This window comes from Prionailurus bengalensis, chromosome D4 (genome assembly GCF_016509475.1).
Source record: "Prionailurus bengalensis isolate Pbe53 chromosome D4, Fcat_Pben_1.1_paternal_pri, whole genome shotgun sequence".
Taxonomy (NCBI): Eukaryota; Metazoa; Chordata; class Mammalia; order Carnivora; family Felidae; genus Prionailurus; species Prionailurus bengalensis.
The window spans coordinates 71446678-71463634 of NC_057359.1; the positions used below are offsets into that span (position 1 = coordinate 71446678).

General features: G+C 40.6%; 1 protein-coding gene across 1 annotated transcript in view; it reads left to right on the forward strand.

The window, feature by feature from the left end:
* Nucleotides 1-16957, forward strand: part of MUSK (muscle associated receptor tyrosine kinase) — a 94203-nt gene that overhangs the window by 60204 nt on the left and 17042 nt on the right. Inside the window, exon 8 of the mRNA XM_043566418.1 lies at nucleotides 8178-8184. Within this exon, the coding sequence (XP_043422353.1) occupies nucleotides 8178-8184 (7 nt within the window). The remainder of the gene's footprint in view (nucleotides 1-8177; nucleotides 8185-16957) is intronic.

Genomic DNA, 16957 nt, shown 5'->3' on the forward strand with positions numbered 1-16957 from the left:
TTCTTTTCTTTCCTCTCGCCCTCCTTCCTTCTTTTCCTGTTTTACCTTTTCCTTCTTTCCTTTCCTTCCTCCTTCTCTCTCTTCCCACCCCCACTCTTTTTTTTTCTTTCATAGAGCCAATCACACTTTCCAGGGCTCTCAAAGAGTAAGTTGGCAGATATTTAACATGGTTGTGCCAATTTCTGCATGGCTATTTCTTGAGGGCATTTTTACTTATGAGTATTTGATCTACTTTGTGGCCTTTCCTTCTCCTGTTTCATGAAAGTGATAGCAAGACTTACAGGTGTTTTCAAGGAAAAGAGCTGACATATGGATTTCTAGAATATTTGTGTTGAGTTATAAAGGTTTATTTTTAAAATATAAATGCCCCAAAGGCTTCTGAGAACATTTGTGGAATTCCTAGAGATGGAAATAATCCCTGTATCAGGAAATGCCAGGCATGTTACACTCAGAATGTGTCTACTGCCCAAGGGTCAGCAGAGATGCTTGGCCTCACATGTAAGGCAGGCACTGGCAGAACCTGTGCCCAGGGCCAGCTCCCCAGATCCTGCTATTTCTTATGGCTGTGCCACTTCTTTGATCTTCTACGATGGGGAACTTGCTAGTAATGTTTGGGATTTTAATATGAGGGGAATAGAGACCACAGAGAACTATACAGGGAGAATTGGACAAGGCTGGCCTTCTAAAGCATGCCTGTGAAGTAAGAAGATTCAAGGATTCCTTCTGCCTTCTTCTCCAGGGATATATCTGCTTGTAGTACCTTGATACAGCATATCAGTTATTTTAGAATTTTCACTGATGGGAAATGATTTCTGCCAGAGAATGGTGAGAATTCTAAAAGTACATTCAACTCAATTTAACAAGTAATAAGGAAACAATTATTGTTATATATAGTACCTTGTTCATAAAATACTCTTGCATGCATTTATTAACTACTCGATCCAGGCCATCATTAGGTAGAATACAGGATGCACACTTACGTAACAGATGGGATAATTAACAATAGGGTGCCTGCCTCCAAGGGACTCTCAATCTAGAAAGGAAGTCAGTTACCCATATACATTATGGCACAGACCATGTTCTATTGCAGAAGCATAAACAGAGTATAAGAGCAGAACAAGAGAGAGAGAGAGAGAGAGAGAGAGAGAGAGAGAGTTTAAGTGTGGGAAAGAGCAACCACTTAAGCAGGAGACAGAAGCACGAGACAGAAAGGTTAAACTGTGTTCAGGAAACGGCAAGTGGATTGGCAAGCTTAGAGCATGATGGAGACTGGGAGTGAGGTGGAGAATGGGAAGAAAGGTTTGAAATGTGGGCTCTGGCCAAGTTGTGAACAGCCCGAGTAGGTTAAATGTGTTCTTCAATCAGTGGGAAGTCATCTAATTATTTTAGAGGAAGGAGACCAGCGATATGGTCAGATATATCCGTTGTCAAGTTAACAGATGTTGGGTGGAAAAGAGTAGGAGGCAAGTGTGCAGGTAGGAGGCTATTCTGGAGTCTAGAAGAATAACGAAGGTCTGAACAACACCTGCAGGACTTGGGGCAGGGAAGACAGATACAGGAGACCTGTCAGGATAAAACCATAGGAGCTAAATGCTAGAATGTAGCAGTGGAGTAGAATGCGTTAAGATGTGACAGCTTGAGGAAGGTGTCTAAGACAAATAATAATGGATAAAAAAAAATTTAAAAACAAGACCATGAGGAGGTCCAGGAGATAAGAATTAAAATTTTTGATGCATTTGAATAACCTGGGATTATTCTAGTCTATCTTATGTTTTATTTGATATTTGATCTAAAACCAATGTTAAATAAATAAATACCTATTTATAGTATCTATCCACCCTGGAGAGAGAATGAGAGAGAGAGAGAGAGACAGAGAGACAGAGAGAGAGAGAGACAGAGAGACAGAGAGAGAGATACATTTACATATGAATACTCAAATCAAATAAAATAAACGGATTTAATCCAGTTTAACCTATACCTCCACAGGGTAGAAGAGAAAAATTAATGTTGCTAATCTTGAGATAATTATTCAGTCTTTCACATATTCACTCCTTGCCAGGGCTCTTCCTTCCCTTCTTCCTGCCTCTCCCTAGACGGCAGGGGAAAGGGGACTTGGATACATGCTGTGGCGTCCTCTGGAACAAACCCCTACCCCATTCTCTGGTGAAATCTACAGCTGGAGAACTCGTGATCTCATCTCTTGGCTTTGTTAGGACCCAGAGGATCCCCCTGGCTGGCTCGGCACCTTTGAGGCTTTGAGGCTCCTCCTGTAACAGCACAATCCTCTACATCTCAGTCACATCCTTCATCAAGCCCCTCTCTAGAGTCTACTTTGCAACCTTGGCAACGAGGTCACCCTGTCTCTCCCTACGAAGGTGGGCCTGCTGAATTCCAAGTCAGCTCCTTCCTTATCTGGAGCCTGAAGTAACTTCTGGATCACATTCATGTTATATAAAATCCAAGAGAGTCAGCCTGATTGACCCAGCTCTGCTGTCTACCCACCCATGTCATGCTACCATTTTTACACAAACGTGGCCATCCCATGTCAGAACAAGGGATCCCTATAACGTTCCCTGCTTCTAGTTCCAAATAAGTCAGGAAAACTCCCTCTGCTTTGGCTTTTTCCTTAATTTATACCGCCCTTCTAGGATTTCGGTCAGAGAAAGGAATCTATAAAATGTATGTGTGAATTCTTAATTCCTCTACCTTCCTCCTTTCCACCACATACCAAGCTGGAGGGACTCCCGTTTAGTGTAGCAACCTTCAGAGCCTATCATCATAAATACAAAGATGAGGGTGAAGGCAATGCTAGGGCAATAAAGAAGGAGAACCTAATATAATGGGTATATCTACATCACACCAAGGCAGATTCATTGCATGGACATGATCTTCAAATGCTGAAATGACTACAGAGCATGACTGCTACCATCTTGTATACAGCAATATCACCCTGCATCCCTGACCTAGCTCTAAGGAGAGCCTGATCCAACTCCATTAATTAATGGAATATACCAACAGAGGAGACTGTAATACTAAAAAATTAATGATATCTGCTGGTGGTAAAAAGAGCCTTAAGTTATGGCAAGCAGCAGAGAAAGGCAGGGTCTCAGGATGGAGGGAGAAGTGGTCTTAGGCATCCGTACTGAGTGAGGATGGAGGCAATCAGCAATGGTAGCCTGAGGGGAAATAGCAGAAGTATCTGCATGAGGAAAAAGATTGTGGAAATGCATGGATTGGCACACAGCAGCAGAGAGGACTAGAAATCTCCTAGAGAAGCGGAATTGAAAGCAGATGAGAAGCAGTGACCTAAGTAGGGGTAACAGTCATCTAGACTGTAACCAGCAAGGACCTGACTGTAGCCAATGGGCCTGGCAATGCATACTTAGCAAGTGTTAGGTGCTGTAACCGATGTGAACCCTTCTGCACATGGGGAGAAAAATGTGACTAAAATGAGTGAAGAGGGACTCCCTTAAGGAGCTAATTCATAAAAAAAACGACACGATCTTTCTGTTCATCCCCTGATCTGTTTTTCCTGTTGGGTCCCACTGACTATGAGGCTTGAAGCTCCCCTACCTTTCCTAAAATTTCCCCAGGCAGATCTAATAAGAGTGTCTCATGAGTGCAAGGGAATAGGACTCTGAACCCCAGGAGACATCTGCCATTTTCTCTTCCTCTCCTCGGCCCATTCTTTTTACTTAAATCTGCTAGATGCCTCACGATGATCCCAGTGCCATCACTGAAAACTACCTCTCAATCCTGGGGTGTTCCCTGAGGCAATATTCCAGGAAAGTGAGGCCACGTTGGTGAAAAACAAATCCATGGAGCCACTTAATTCAGAATCATTTTAAAGAAGCATGGTCTTATGCTCCCCAGACCTCCTGGCGCTTGGATACGGCATCTGCTTTCTGCATTCCTGCTTTCAGCCCCCCCTCCTTTGGCCTCAGAGGTGCAGAGCTTTGAGTCAGACATGGTGACTCCTTTTGACTCTCTGGCAATGCTTCCTTACCCAAACTCTCCTTGCTCTCATGTCAGCCATCCCCATCCTCCCCCAGTGTTCTGTAGTCAACGGCCTCCTTTGTCACATTCTCTGTGTTTCACTTTGAAGCTTTTACTCCATCTGTTTATTTACTCATCCCAGCAGGAAAACTGGGAATGGAAAAATCTGATCTGGTGCTCAGGACTATGTCTAATGATATTTCTAGCGCGTGAAGAGAAACAAAAAAATAAAGATCAGCCTTCATTTTCCCAAAACTCTTCCATGTGTATGTCCAAATCCTTATGTGTTGTTCGAGAAATGTGATAGACTTCTTTCTGACTCATTTACATTTGCTGTTAGTCATCAAACGAAGTCAGGAGAACTTTTGGAACCTCTCCCTACGAACCAGGAAGTTGCATTTCCTTCCAGCCACAACCTTGAAAGGCTCAAGTTACAATTTAAAATCACCAGGATGCTGGGTATTTGGCCAGGTGCCTTCTCTTTGTCATTAGAACCCTCGGCCCTATGACAGAGACCAACAAGACAGCCCATGATCCCTGTAATGAGCATCATTCTGAGCCAGGTGCCACGAAAATAGGCACAGGTACTATTTCTACCAAACATTTAAAGAAGAATTATCACCGATGCTTCTCACACTCTTCCAAAACCTGAAGAGGGAGAAATGCTACAAGACTCATTTTACAAGGCCAGCATTACCTTGACACCAAAGTCAGATTAAAGGATACAACAAGGAAACTACAGACCACTTTCCCTGATGAATACAGATGCAAAAATTCTTAGCAAAATATTAGCAAGTCAAATTCAGTAACGTATTAAAAAGAGCACTTATCAGGGTGGTCCATCGGTTGGGCATCCGACTCTTGATGTCGGCTCAGGTCATGATCCTAGGATTGTGGGATCGAGCTCCACATCAGTCTCTGTGCTGAGCATGGAGCCTGCTTAATATTCTCTCTCTCCCTCTGCCCCTCTCCCCTGCTTGCTCTCTCTCTCTCTGTCTCTCCAAAATAAAATACAAAAAAAAAAAAAAAAAAAGGCACTCATCACGACCAAGTGGGATTGATCCCTAGGATGCAGAGATGGTCCGACATATGCAATTAAATAAATGTGATACGCCACATTTATGGAAAGATAAAAATCCTATGATCATCTGAATAGATGCAGAAATGCATTTGAAAAAGTGCAATATCCTTTCATGATAAAAATGCTCAACAAACTAGATATAGAAGGAACATACCTCAACACAATAAAGGCCATCTATGGCAAACCCACAGCCATCATACTCAATGGTGAGAGGTTGAAAGCTTTTCCTCTAAAATCAGGAACAAAACAAGGGTACCCACTATCACCACTTCTATTCAACACAGTACTAGAAGTCCTAGCTAGAGCAGTTAGGCAATGAAAATAAATAAAAGGCATCCAAATTGAAAAGGAAGAAGAGGGGCACCTGGGTGGTTCAGTCTGTTAAGCGTTCGACTTTGGCTCAGGTCATGATCTCACAGTTCACAAGTTTAAGCCCTACATTGGGCTCTGTGATGACAGCTCAGAGCCTGGAGCCTGCTTCAGATTCTCTGTCTCCCTCTCTCTCTGCCCTCCCCCACTTGTACTTTGTCTTTGTCTCTCTCTGTCTCTGTCTCTGTCTCTCTTCTCAAAAATAAATAAAACACTTTTAAAATTTTAAAAAAGAAAAGGAAGAAGTAAAATTATCTGTCTGCAGATGACAGGATCTTACATAGTGAAAATCCTAGACTCCACCAAAAAACCATTAGAACTAATCAACAAGTCCAGTAAAGTTGCAGCATACAAATCAACATATAGAAATCAGATGTGTTTTTATACACTAACAACAAAACATCTGAGAAAGAAAAGAAAATCCTCCCATTTACAATGACATCAAAAACAATAAAATACTTAGCAATAAGTTTCACTGAGAAGGTAAAAGATCTGAATGCTGAAAACTAAAAGAAAAGATTTTGATGAAAGAAATTTAAGACAAAAATAAAAAGATATCCTATTTCATGAATCAGAAGAATTAACATTGTTAAAATGTCCATATCACTCAAAGTAAGCTACAGATTCAATGCAATACCTATTAACATTCCCATGACATTTTTCATAGAAATAGAACAAACAATCCTAAAATTTGTATGGGATCACAAAAGATCATGAACAGCCAAAGCAATCGTGAGAAAGAACAACGAAGCTGGAGACATCACATTTCCTGATTTCAAACTATATTATAAAGCTATAAAATTCAAAATAGTATGAAATTGGCATAAAAACAGACACAGACCAATGGACTAAAGAGCCCAGAAATAAACTCCCATGTATATAGTCAATTAATTTACTACAAAGAAGCCAAGAATACACAATGGGGGAAGAACAGTCTTTTCAATAAATAGTACTGGGAAAACCGGATAACCATACAAAAGAATGAAACTGGACCCCTACCTTATACCACACACAAAAAGCAACTCAAAATTGATTAAAGTCCTAAACATAAGACCTGAAAAAAAACATAAGCAGTAAGCTCTTTGACATCAGTCTTGGTGATGTCTTTTTGGATATATGTCACCAAAAGCACAAGCAAAAAAAAATGATCAAAAATAAACCAATGGGGGGCGCCTGGGTGGCGCAGTCGGTTGAGCGTCCGACTTCAGCCAGGTCATGATCTCGCGGTCCATGAGTTCGAGCCCCGCGTCGGGCTCTGCGCTGATGGCTCAGAGCCTGGAGCCTGTTTCCGATTCTGTGTCTCCCTCTCTCTCTGCCCCTCCCCCGTTCATGCTCTGTCTCTCTCTGTCCCAAAAATGGATAAACGTTGAAAAAAAATTTTTTTAAATAAAAAAATAAAAAAATAAACCAATGGGATTACATCAAACTAAAAGGCTTCTGCACAACAAAGGAAGCCATCAACAAAATGAAAAGGCTTCCTATGAAATGGGAGAAAATATTCTCAAATCACGTATCTGAGAAGGGGTTAATATCCAAAATATATAAAGAGCTCATACAACTCAAGAGCAAAAGACAATTCCATTTAAAAAAAAAATGGGCAATGGGTCTGAACATTTTCCTAAAGAAGACATATAGATGGCAAACAGGTACATGAAGAGGTGCTCAACATCACTAATAATCAGGGAAATGCAAATCAAAATCACAATGAGGTGTTACCTCATACCTATTAGAATCACTATCCCAAAAAAGATGAGAGTTAATAAGTGTTGGCAAGGATGTGGAGAAAAGAAAACCCTTGTGCACTGTTGGTGGGAACATAAATTGGTTCAGCCACTATGGAAAACAGAATGGAAGGTTCTCAAGAAATTAAAAATAGAGGTAACATGTGATCCGGCAACTCCACTACTGGGTATCCATCCAAAGGAAAAAAACCAGGACATCGAAGAGGTATCTGCATTCTCGTAGTTGTTGCACCATTATTCACAGTATATCGAAACAGTAGATACCAGTTACAAGATACGGAAGCAACCTAAGCTTCTGTCAACAAATGGATAAGGAACATATATACATATATATAATATCTTATCATATATCTTCTAGTATCTCATATACATATATACATACGATGGGATACTATGCAGCCATGATAAAGAAGGAAATCTGGCTATTTGTGACAACATGAATGTAACTTGAGGGCATTATGCTAAGTGATGGAAGTCAGAGAAAGACATATATATCACTAATATGTGGAATCTGAAAAAGTCTAACTCATAGAAACAGCGAATACGGTGGTAGTTACTCCATGCTGGGTGGTGGAGGGAAACAGATGTTGGTCAAAGGGTACACACTTCCAGTTATGAGATGAATAAGTTCTGGGAATCTTTGTACATATGGTGATTATAGTTAATAATACTGTATTATACTGAAAGTTGCTATGAGAATAGATCTTTTTTTTTTTTTAATTTTTTTTTTCAACGTTTATTTATTTTTGGGACAGAGAGAGACAGAGCATGAATGGGGGAGGGGCAGAGAGAGAGGGAGACACAGAATCGGAAACAGGCTCCAGGCTCTGAGCCATCAGCCCAGAGCCCGACGCGGGGCTCGAACTCACGGACCGCGAGATCGTGACCTGGCTAAAGTCGGAGGCTTAACCGACTGCGCCACCCAGGCGCCCCATAGAATAGATCTTAAATGTCCTCACCACAAAAAAGAAATGGTAATTATGTGACAGAATGGAGGTGTTAGCTAATGCTAAGATGGTAATCATTTTGCATTATATAAGTATATACCTTAAACTTAACATCATATGTCAATTATATCTCCATAAAGCTGGCAAAAAAATAGACCCAGGGGTGCAGGGGAGGAAAAGCTTTTATTTCCCATTCTCAGTGGCATCAACAGGTCCCTCCTGTAAGACTGAGGTTCTGAGTTCTGTCTATCTTTAGCCAGCCTGAGAGTATAGGAATGAGTCTGTGTTCCCATCCCTCGTCTAATATAAGCCACTCATTCTAATCCCCACCATTTGCAATGCCCCTTCTTTGGACTGACCTCAGGGTCTGGGGTTTCCAGTCACTCAATTTAAAACTCAAATAAATAGGGGCGCCTGGGTGGTGCAGTCGGTTAAGCGCCCGACATCAGCCAGGTCACGATCTCGCGGTCTGTGAGTTCGAGCCCCGCGTCAGGCTCTGGGCTGATGGCTCAGAGCCTGGAGCCTGTTTCCGATTCTGTATCTCCCTCTCTCTCTGCCCCTCCCCCCGTTCATACTCTGTCTTTCTCTGTCCCAAAAATAAATAAACGTTGAAAAAAAATTTTTTTAACTCAAATAAATATATGTAGCGTATTCAAAAATAGGCATGGGGAGAAATACGATGTGGTAGTATTGGAGTTCCCCACGCCCACAACGGACCACATATTTTTTGACTCTGTATTTTAGGAGTTGATGTTTCACACTATTACCGAAAAAAAAAAAAAAAAAAAGGAAGTTTGAAATATTTTCACAATGGATATAGCTAACTGAATGTACTAACTACCATGGATCATGGTCTCTCTCATGTCTTATAGTCACATTCCCGTGTCCCTGCAACGTTCTTCCCAGTAAAGAGACACATGGTGATGAGTAGGGGCGCATGACCACCTCTATCACTCAGTGCTTCATCCAGGATAGGTAGAGTGCTCTTACCAACAAAACAGACACTGCGCCCTCGTGCTTGGTGGTGGCTATCTGGTTTCAAACTGATTAAAGGTGTTTGTTTTTGTTTGGAATGAAAGGGAAAAGAATATATGAGTAACAGCCAGTAGCCACACTAAATTGCTACCAGCTGTCCTGCAGTTAGGCATAAGGGGCGAGCATTCTTTTTACAATTGGGCAGCTTTCTCATATTAAAGTTTACTGTGTGTTTTAGAAGACAGCCAAAATTTTACTGACTTTTCCAGATAAATTTAAGGATACTGAACATATTGACGACTGTTGGAAATTTTGGGAATTTAAAAAAATCTAGTTTTGAAATCAAAGCACTTATTTATAATTACAACGTTCTTGGAATCCCCGCCTGCTCCCCACCCTTCCCCCAAAACAAAATGTGACTGGGGGAATATCTGTTAGAAACACATGGAAGGCCCTCTGATTCTCTTAATATTCTCAAGACAACCAAGCATCCTTAAATGAGTTTCATTTTTCTTTCCTTGCTTGTCCACAAAATAGAAGCCTATCTAAGCTGAGTACCTCCTCCCAAGTACTATGGCTGGGTTCTCTTTGGCACTGACTGGCACATCTTCACGGTACTGAATCCTCCTTTTATATCTCAAATTGAGGGCTCTTTCATATACATAACTTTGGCCTCTGCTATTTCAACAGGTTTCTCTGCTCAGCTGCTATTAGAACCTGCCTTTACCCCTCCAAATTATATCCCATTTTCTCTAGAAGAATTTCCTGATGTCTCCTTTCCTCTTTTCTATCTGCCCAGTGGCAGAGTGGTCTTGTGGTTTGGGTCCCGTGGGTGCTTTATATAGGCTGGTCTGTCATCTTCAGGCTTGATACAAAGTCCCTTGGTGGCTAGGAATTTAAAGCTGCCTGGGCTGATAATGGCTGAGGTGGACCCAGCCTGAAAAGGATAGTTCCTGGAGACCCTGTTTGCTCTTCATCTCCTCCAAATATGCCTGTTAATGCAGTGTCTGGCATCCTAACTGAAGAGAACTTTCCAGAAACTTAGGAATTAGAGATATCAAAGCTATTTCTTGCAAATCTTAAGATTAAAATGTACTAACTTTTGCTTCTTTTCCCCTTTAATGTGATTTCCTGTGGGGCCTTCCTTTCCTGTTAATAGAATGGAGGTAAGATATCTCTGTCACATCATGTTTTGTTGTGATTTTTTGTTTGCCATTTATTGCTATTTGCCGAATACTGTAATCTTTCAGAAACCTTCTAATGAAGATTGGTAAAGTCTATTGAATACTTACTATGTATGCATCAGACACTGTGCTAAGAACTTTACATGCATTATTTAAATTTATCCTGGGGCACATGGGTGGCTCAGCTGGTTGAGCGTCTTAGCTCAGCTCAGAGCATGATCTCACGGCTCATGGGTTCAACCCCTGCATCGAGCTCTGTGCTGACAGCCCAGAGCCTGAAGCCTGCTTTGGATTCTGTGTCCCCCTTCTCTCTGCCTCTCCTCCCATCACACTCTGTCTCTGTCTCTCAAAAATAAAATAAACATTAAAAAAATTAAATTTACCCTCAGGACTTCCCTATGAAATATGTACTATTATTACTCCTAGCGTACAGAATAGGAACTAAGAGGGTTTCTTTGAAGTGGAGAGTTCCAGTGACTTATACAAATAGTAAGTGACAGGCTTGGAAATTGAACCCAGGACAGACTTCCCAATTTCCACTCATAGTTTTATCCTGTAGATAAGAAAGTATCACCTTGTAATACAATATTTTGCAACTTACAGTGTTTTATTTTCAGTAAAATTGATGGACTTCCATAAAAACTCTGAAGTGTCATAACTTTTCATCTAACTTTACCAGCAGCAAAACTGAAATTCAGAATTATCAACTAATAATACTGATAATTACAATACATGTGTTGTGGTGACATTTATGATCACCACTTTTTTTTCATATTAACATTTCAGTGACTTTATAGGCCAAGACCTCTGAGTATTCCTATTCTTTAATAGAAGGAACCTGATACACTAGGAGCTGTCCAGACCACACAGCTGGCCAACTAGAAAGCTGTCAATCTGAGCTCAGGTAGACAGACTCAAGAACTTAGACTGGTAACTACTCTACTAACCCAGATAGCACAGTTACTGAGCAGGACCTAGAACTCCAACCACTGATTCTAATTCCATGGAATAAAATAAGTCATTGCATTAGAAAACTTGGTTAGTTCTCAATCTTGTGCCAATTCATGCAGTTTTGATGCATTCATTGCCTTATCACACTTCTAAGAGATAGTCCTGTCCCCAAGGGTTCTACAGTGAAGCTGAGTGTCTGCTGAACAGATATACAACATAAATGTGGTAAAAGTTAAATTAAAACACGGGCTACCAAGAAAAGAGATGCCATCTTTCCTTCACATGCCATTCATTCCTCCTGTCCTTCCTATGCATTTTTATTTATTTATTTTTAATGTTTATTTATTTTTGAGAGAGAGAGAGACAGAGCACGAGCAGCAGAGGGGCAGAGAGAGAGGGAAACAGAGAATCTGAAGCAGGCTCCAGGCTCTGAGGTGTCAGCACAGAGCCCGACGCGGGGCTCAAACGCACCAACCGTGAGATCATGACTTAAGCTGAAGTCAAACGCTCAACCAACTGAGCCACCCAGGCGTCCCTTCCTATACATTTTTAAACCACTCACTCTATTTCTGACATTATATTGGAATGCAGAAAAACAAAACAACTTGTATGTATTCACTGCCCCCAAGGAATTTACATTTTACTAGGGGTGTACATGCACACACAAAGATTAATTACAAGACAACATAATAATGGAAGCATGAACAAATTCCAAGGACTCAAGGACAGAAATAAATCATTCAAATGCAAGTAAATGCAAATGAAAAATTTAAAGCTAAAGAAAAAGTCCACACTATTTTTCACCTGTGGTAACGTAAGCACTCTCAAACTGCTGGTAGAGGCAAAACTGCTGTAACCTCCCTGGAGAGCATTTGGCAGTTTTTATTAAGAACCTTAAGACGGCTGTAGCTATTGATTGGATAAACCCACTTTTAGCAATCTATTTTAAGAAAATAATAAGTGTATGAGCAACAAAATTGAAAACGGTATTATATTTATTAGTGAAATTTATGAGTAATGTCACTATCTACCAATAAGGGAAACTGTTGTGATTAAAAACCATGCTTTTGAAAAACTATAATAGAACAGGTAAATGTTTATAATATCAGGCTAAGTAAAAATGCAGGATATAGGAGTGCCTGGGCAGCTCAATCTATTGAGCGTCGGACTCTTGATTTCCGCTCAGGTCATGACCTCATGGTTGGTGAGATCAAGCCCCACATCGGCTGTCAGCATGGAGCCTGCTTGTGATTCTCTCTCCCTCTCTCTCTGCCCTATGCACATGCGTGCACCCTCTCTCTCTCAAAATAAATTTTTTAAAATGCAGGATACAAAAGTATATTTACAGGATGATTCTAAATATACTTACACTGTATATACAACTATATATTATGTACATACGCTATATACAGTATATGTAACACTATATATGCTTATGTATTTACTGATTATAACTGATATATGTACAAATATGTAAAATACACAGTGTTTATATATTTGGCTAATATAACTAATTTTCAAATTTTTAATTAAAACCTTTTTCTTCTTTACATCATCATTCCTTACATCTTTATTTTACACAAAAACTAGGCATGAATTTCAGTCCGGAGAACTACAAGAGGTGTTTTTCAGAGGACATCATGTCCTTCTTGAGGACACTGGATACGGCATTTCAGCAAAAGGACACTTGATCTATGTCACAGAGCAGGGGTTGGCAAATGTCTTCCATAAAGGCCCAGATATTAAATATATTTGGCTTTGTGGCCACACAGTCTCGATTGCAACTGCTCAGCTCTGCTGCTGCAGGGTAAAAAGCGCCGTGGGTGACTCATAAATGGTTGAACATGGCTCTGTTCCCAAAAAACGCTACTTATAGATACTGCAATTTGAATTTCATGTAATTTTCACTTCTTTTGATTTTTTTCACTTAAAAATGTCAACACCATTCTTAGCTCACAGGCAGTATAAAAACAGGCAGTAGGCAGAATTTGATCTGTGGATTCTATTTGCTGACCCCCACCTTAGAGAATCAATTATATACAAAGATACTAGGCAGGAAAGAATAAAAATTATTCCAGTTTGCTTTGGACAGTGGAATGGGTATTGAACCCGCCATCACACTTGTTAGGAAAGTGCAGTTGCTACATAAGGGAACACTTGCAGGGCAGTTCTGCCTTATCCACAGGTGATACGTTCCAAGACCCCCCCCCCCCCACACCCAGCTGACGCCTGAAACACAGAAAGGCCTGAACCCTACATATACTATGGTTTTTTCCTGTATATACACACCTGTGGTAAAGTTTAATTTCTAAATTAGGCGTAGTAAGAGATTAACAACAGTAATCATATGACAGAACAATGATAACGATATACTGTTAACGAAAGTTGTGAACGTGGCCTCTCAGACCATCTTATTTGCCGCACTCACCTGTCCTGTGATGCTGTGAGAGGACAAAATGCTTAGGAGAGGAGGCAAAAAGAGGTGAGTGACGCAGGTGTGAAAGCGTGGTGTGACCTGTGACCCTCTGCTGCTGCGTCAGCAGGAGCATCTGCCTCTGGCCCTTGGCTGACCGCAGGTATGAAACCAGACAAGCAAAACCTCGGATAAGGAGGAAACGCTGCCCCAGAGGAGAGCTCTCAGCCGTGCCCCGCCCAGGGAGGGTGGAGAAACGTGCGAGAGTTTCCACTGGAGGAGCGGGCCGCCTTAACCCAAAGTGGCCTCAGCTGGCCCTCTGGAGGTGCCCCCGGGGCAAAGTAATGTGTGTTCAAAGGGAGAAGAGGTCTCCTTCGTAGAAACTGCAAGATCACATTTAAAAGTGCTCTATCCATTCCTTGATTTCTCTTCCTGTTGCTTCATTGTTGGTGAACAGGTAAGGGCATTAAGGAAGCTACTCCTGAAATCATTGCTGCACTATATGCTAATTTGGATGCAAATTTTAAAAAGTAAAATTAAAAAAAAATGCCCTACTGGATGTGATTCCTCTCTGTTAAAGCGGAGAGAAATAAGAGTAAAATGTGTAGTGAGGCTCCTTTAAGTGTTCAGTTTGACCAAGCAGAGTTGTGTGTTTTAAGTTAAAGGAGGGACCTGAGATCATATATCCATTGCTGTCTCTGAAAAGAAAAAACTTTACAGAAAGGGAGGTCAGCCAGGTTTCATTTGTCAAGAGGCAAGAGAGGGACTGGCTCCACGTGCAACGTGAACCAGCATTTTTGGAGCTTGTCCGGCAGACCATTCCAAAATAACCAGCATTCTGTGAACAGATCCCTGTGACCTCTGCCCCACTGTTCGTAGGACAGACAGGACCCGCTGCTTTCGGGGTTGCTCCATTTGTAGTCCCCAGAGCTGTGAGCAGGGAAACACAACTTCAGTTGAACAGAGAGGGGTCTCGTCATTTGCAAAAGAGAGCGGAAGATACCCGTGGAGAATTTTTGCATTCATCTTGTCCCCCAGTTTTTGCCGTGAGCTCCTGTTAAAACGTTTAAGTGACAGGGTTAGGAGGATGAGGAACAATGGCCCCACGTGCCTCCGGCTCTTGCCTCTAAAATTTGATCACCAGAAAAAACTACAGGTTTATGAGTCTGCAAAAGAGAGTGGAAAAAGAAAAGTTGTTTAAACTCTGAAACTCTGGGCAGTCTCTGTATATGTGTATGTGTATATATTATTATACATAACATATATGTATTTGGTCCTGTATATCCTTGAGCTTGTACAGCTAATCCTAGCATAGATGTATTTCCAAAGCTAAGTTTTTAATGCCCCTAGGAACATCACAGAGGCACAGATAATTAGTAAGAACCATACATGTTGTATTGTATGGTTTTTTTCCCAGCAGGCAAAGGGTTTTCACAGGTTACTTCTCTGCAAGCTGGTAGAAAGAACCAAAATGACAACCAAGATCTCATTTCTATTCAATACGTATTCTGCTGTTTTTTCTTTTTTCTTTCACATTATGTAACTAATAAATAAATGAGGACTCAATACTATCAGGCCAACTGAGGTTGTTTCAAAGATTTTTCTTGGCTTTTATTAAGACAGCCAGCAGAAATACACACAAAGAGATTGCTTATTAATTGCCAGTAATCCTCATTTCTGAGGCTATTTTTATTAATTTTTCTTTTGTATACCTTTTCTGTTTGGTTTTTTTGCTTATATAGTTAAAGGAAAAAGCATGAACTTTTTAATTCAAAAACTACCTATGGAAAAATAAAGAGAGTCATTCAATGGTTAATACGTGATGGCAGAACCTGGATGAATAATGCTCAGCCAAGAAACACTAGGGGAAATATCTAACTTTTACATGACATGGTTTTTGTTTTAAATGAAAAGAATCCCGCCTGCTTTTATCTATCCCCCAAGGTATTATACCAAGGTATTATATTAATATGTGAGACCATTTGGCAAACCAGTTTGAAGTATTTCTGGGTATTAGGTATTATTCTTCAGTTTCTTAGAGCCCAGCATCCTTGCTTCTCTTGAACTTTCTTAGCGTTACCATAGGCCAAGTTTCCTTGGGTGTTAGCTCAACCTTATCTGGCCCAAGTTTTCATGAGAGTTTTCTGTTTTCTTATTCAAGGCCTTTATTTAAAAATATTTTTTAGGGGAGCCTGGGTGGCTCAGTCGGTTAAGCGGCCGACTTCGGCTCAGGTCACGATCTCGCGGTCCGTGAGTTCGAGCCCTGCGTCGGGCTCTGCGCTGACAGCTCAGAGCCTGGAGCCTGTTTCAGATTCTGTGTCTCCCTCTCTCTGACCCTCCCCCATTCATGTTCTGTCTCTCTCTGTCTCAAAAATAAATAAACGTTAAAAAAAATTTTTTTAAATAAATAAATAAAAATAAAAATATTTTTTAAATAATTAGTTATTTTTGAGAGAGGGAAACAAAGCATGAGTGGGGGAAGGGCAGAGAGACAGAGAGAGGCAGACACAGAATCTGAAACAGGCTCCAGGCTCTGAGCTGTCAGCACAGAGCTGAATGTGGGGCTTGAACTCAGGAGTGGGGAGATCATGACCTGAGATGAGGTCAGATGCTCAATCAACTGAGTCATCCAGGCACCCCAGGCCTTCACTTTTAAAATGAACTACGAACTAGAAGTAATGCAATAAAATCATGCTGGCTAATTAGTAAAAGGCTAGTATGAATTAGAGAAAGATTCTATATTATGAAACATTATTTCAAAGTATAATGTTTCTTGAAAGTTCACTGTTCTACCTGAATGAGCCGTGTACCATTTAATAGATTTTCTTTAAACACTAGTCAATGATGGTTTCTAATCCAAGTATCAATTGTTTGAATTCAAATGGGGTCTCTTCACAATTTAAAAATTTCCCACAAATTCCAACTTAATTTTCTTAAAATCCTTTATATAAAGATAATGAAATGTGAAGTTCCAACAGCTGTACAAATCTAAATGAGAATACAGCTCAGTTTTTTGTCATTGTTAACAATATAGATCTGATGGAAAGCATAAGAACATGTTGAGACTGTCACAGTGTCTATATATAATAAGTGCTCAATAAATATGTGACGGGGAAGTATAGGAGTTATTATCTTAATTCCCAGCATTCCGCTAGGGGGCAGTGGATGAGTGCAGAGAGTACCAGCAGTATTTTTCCATTCTGCCTATTATTCTCCTCAGTTGTTACAGCAGATAAGCTTTTAACCTCATTTTTGTGCTAGCTCTATAGAATTTAGATTTTTTCTTCATATATCACCCA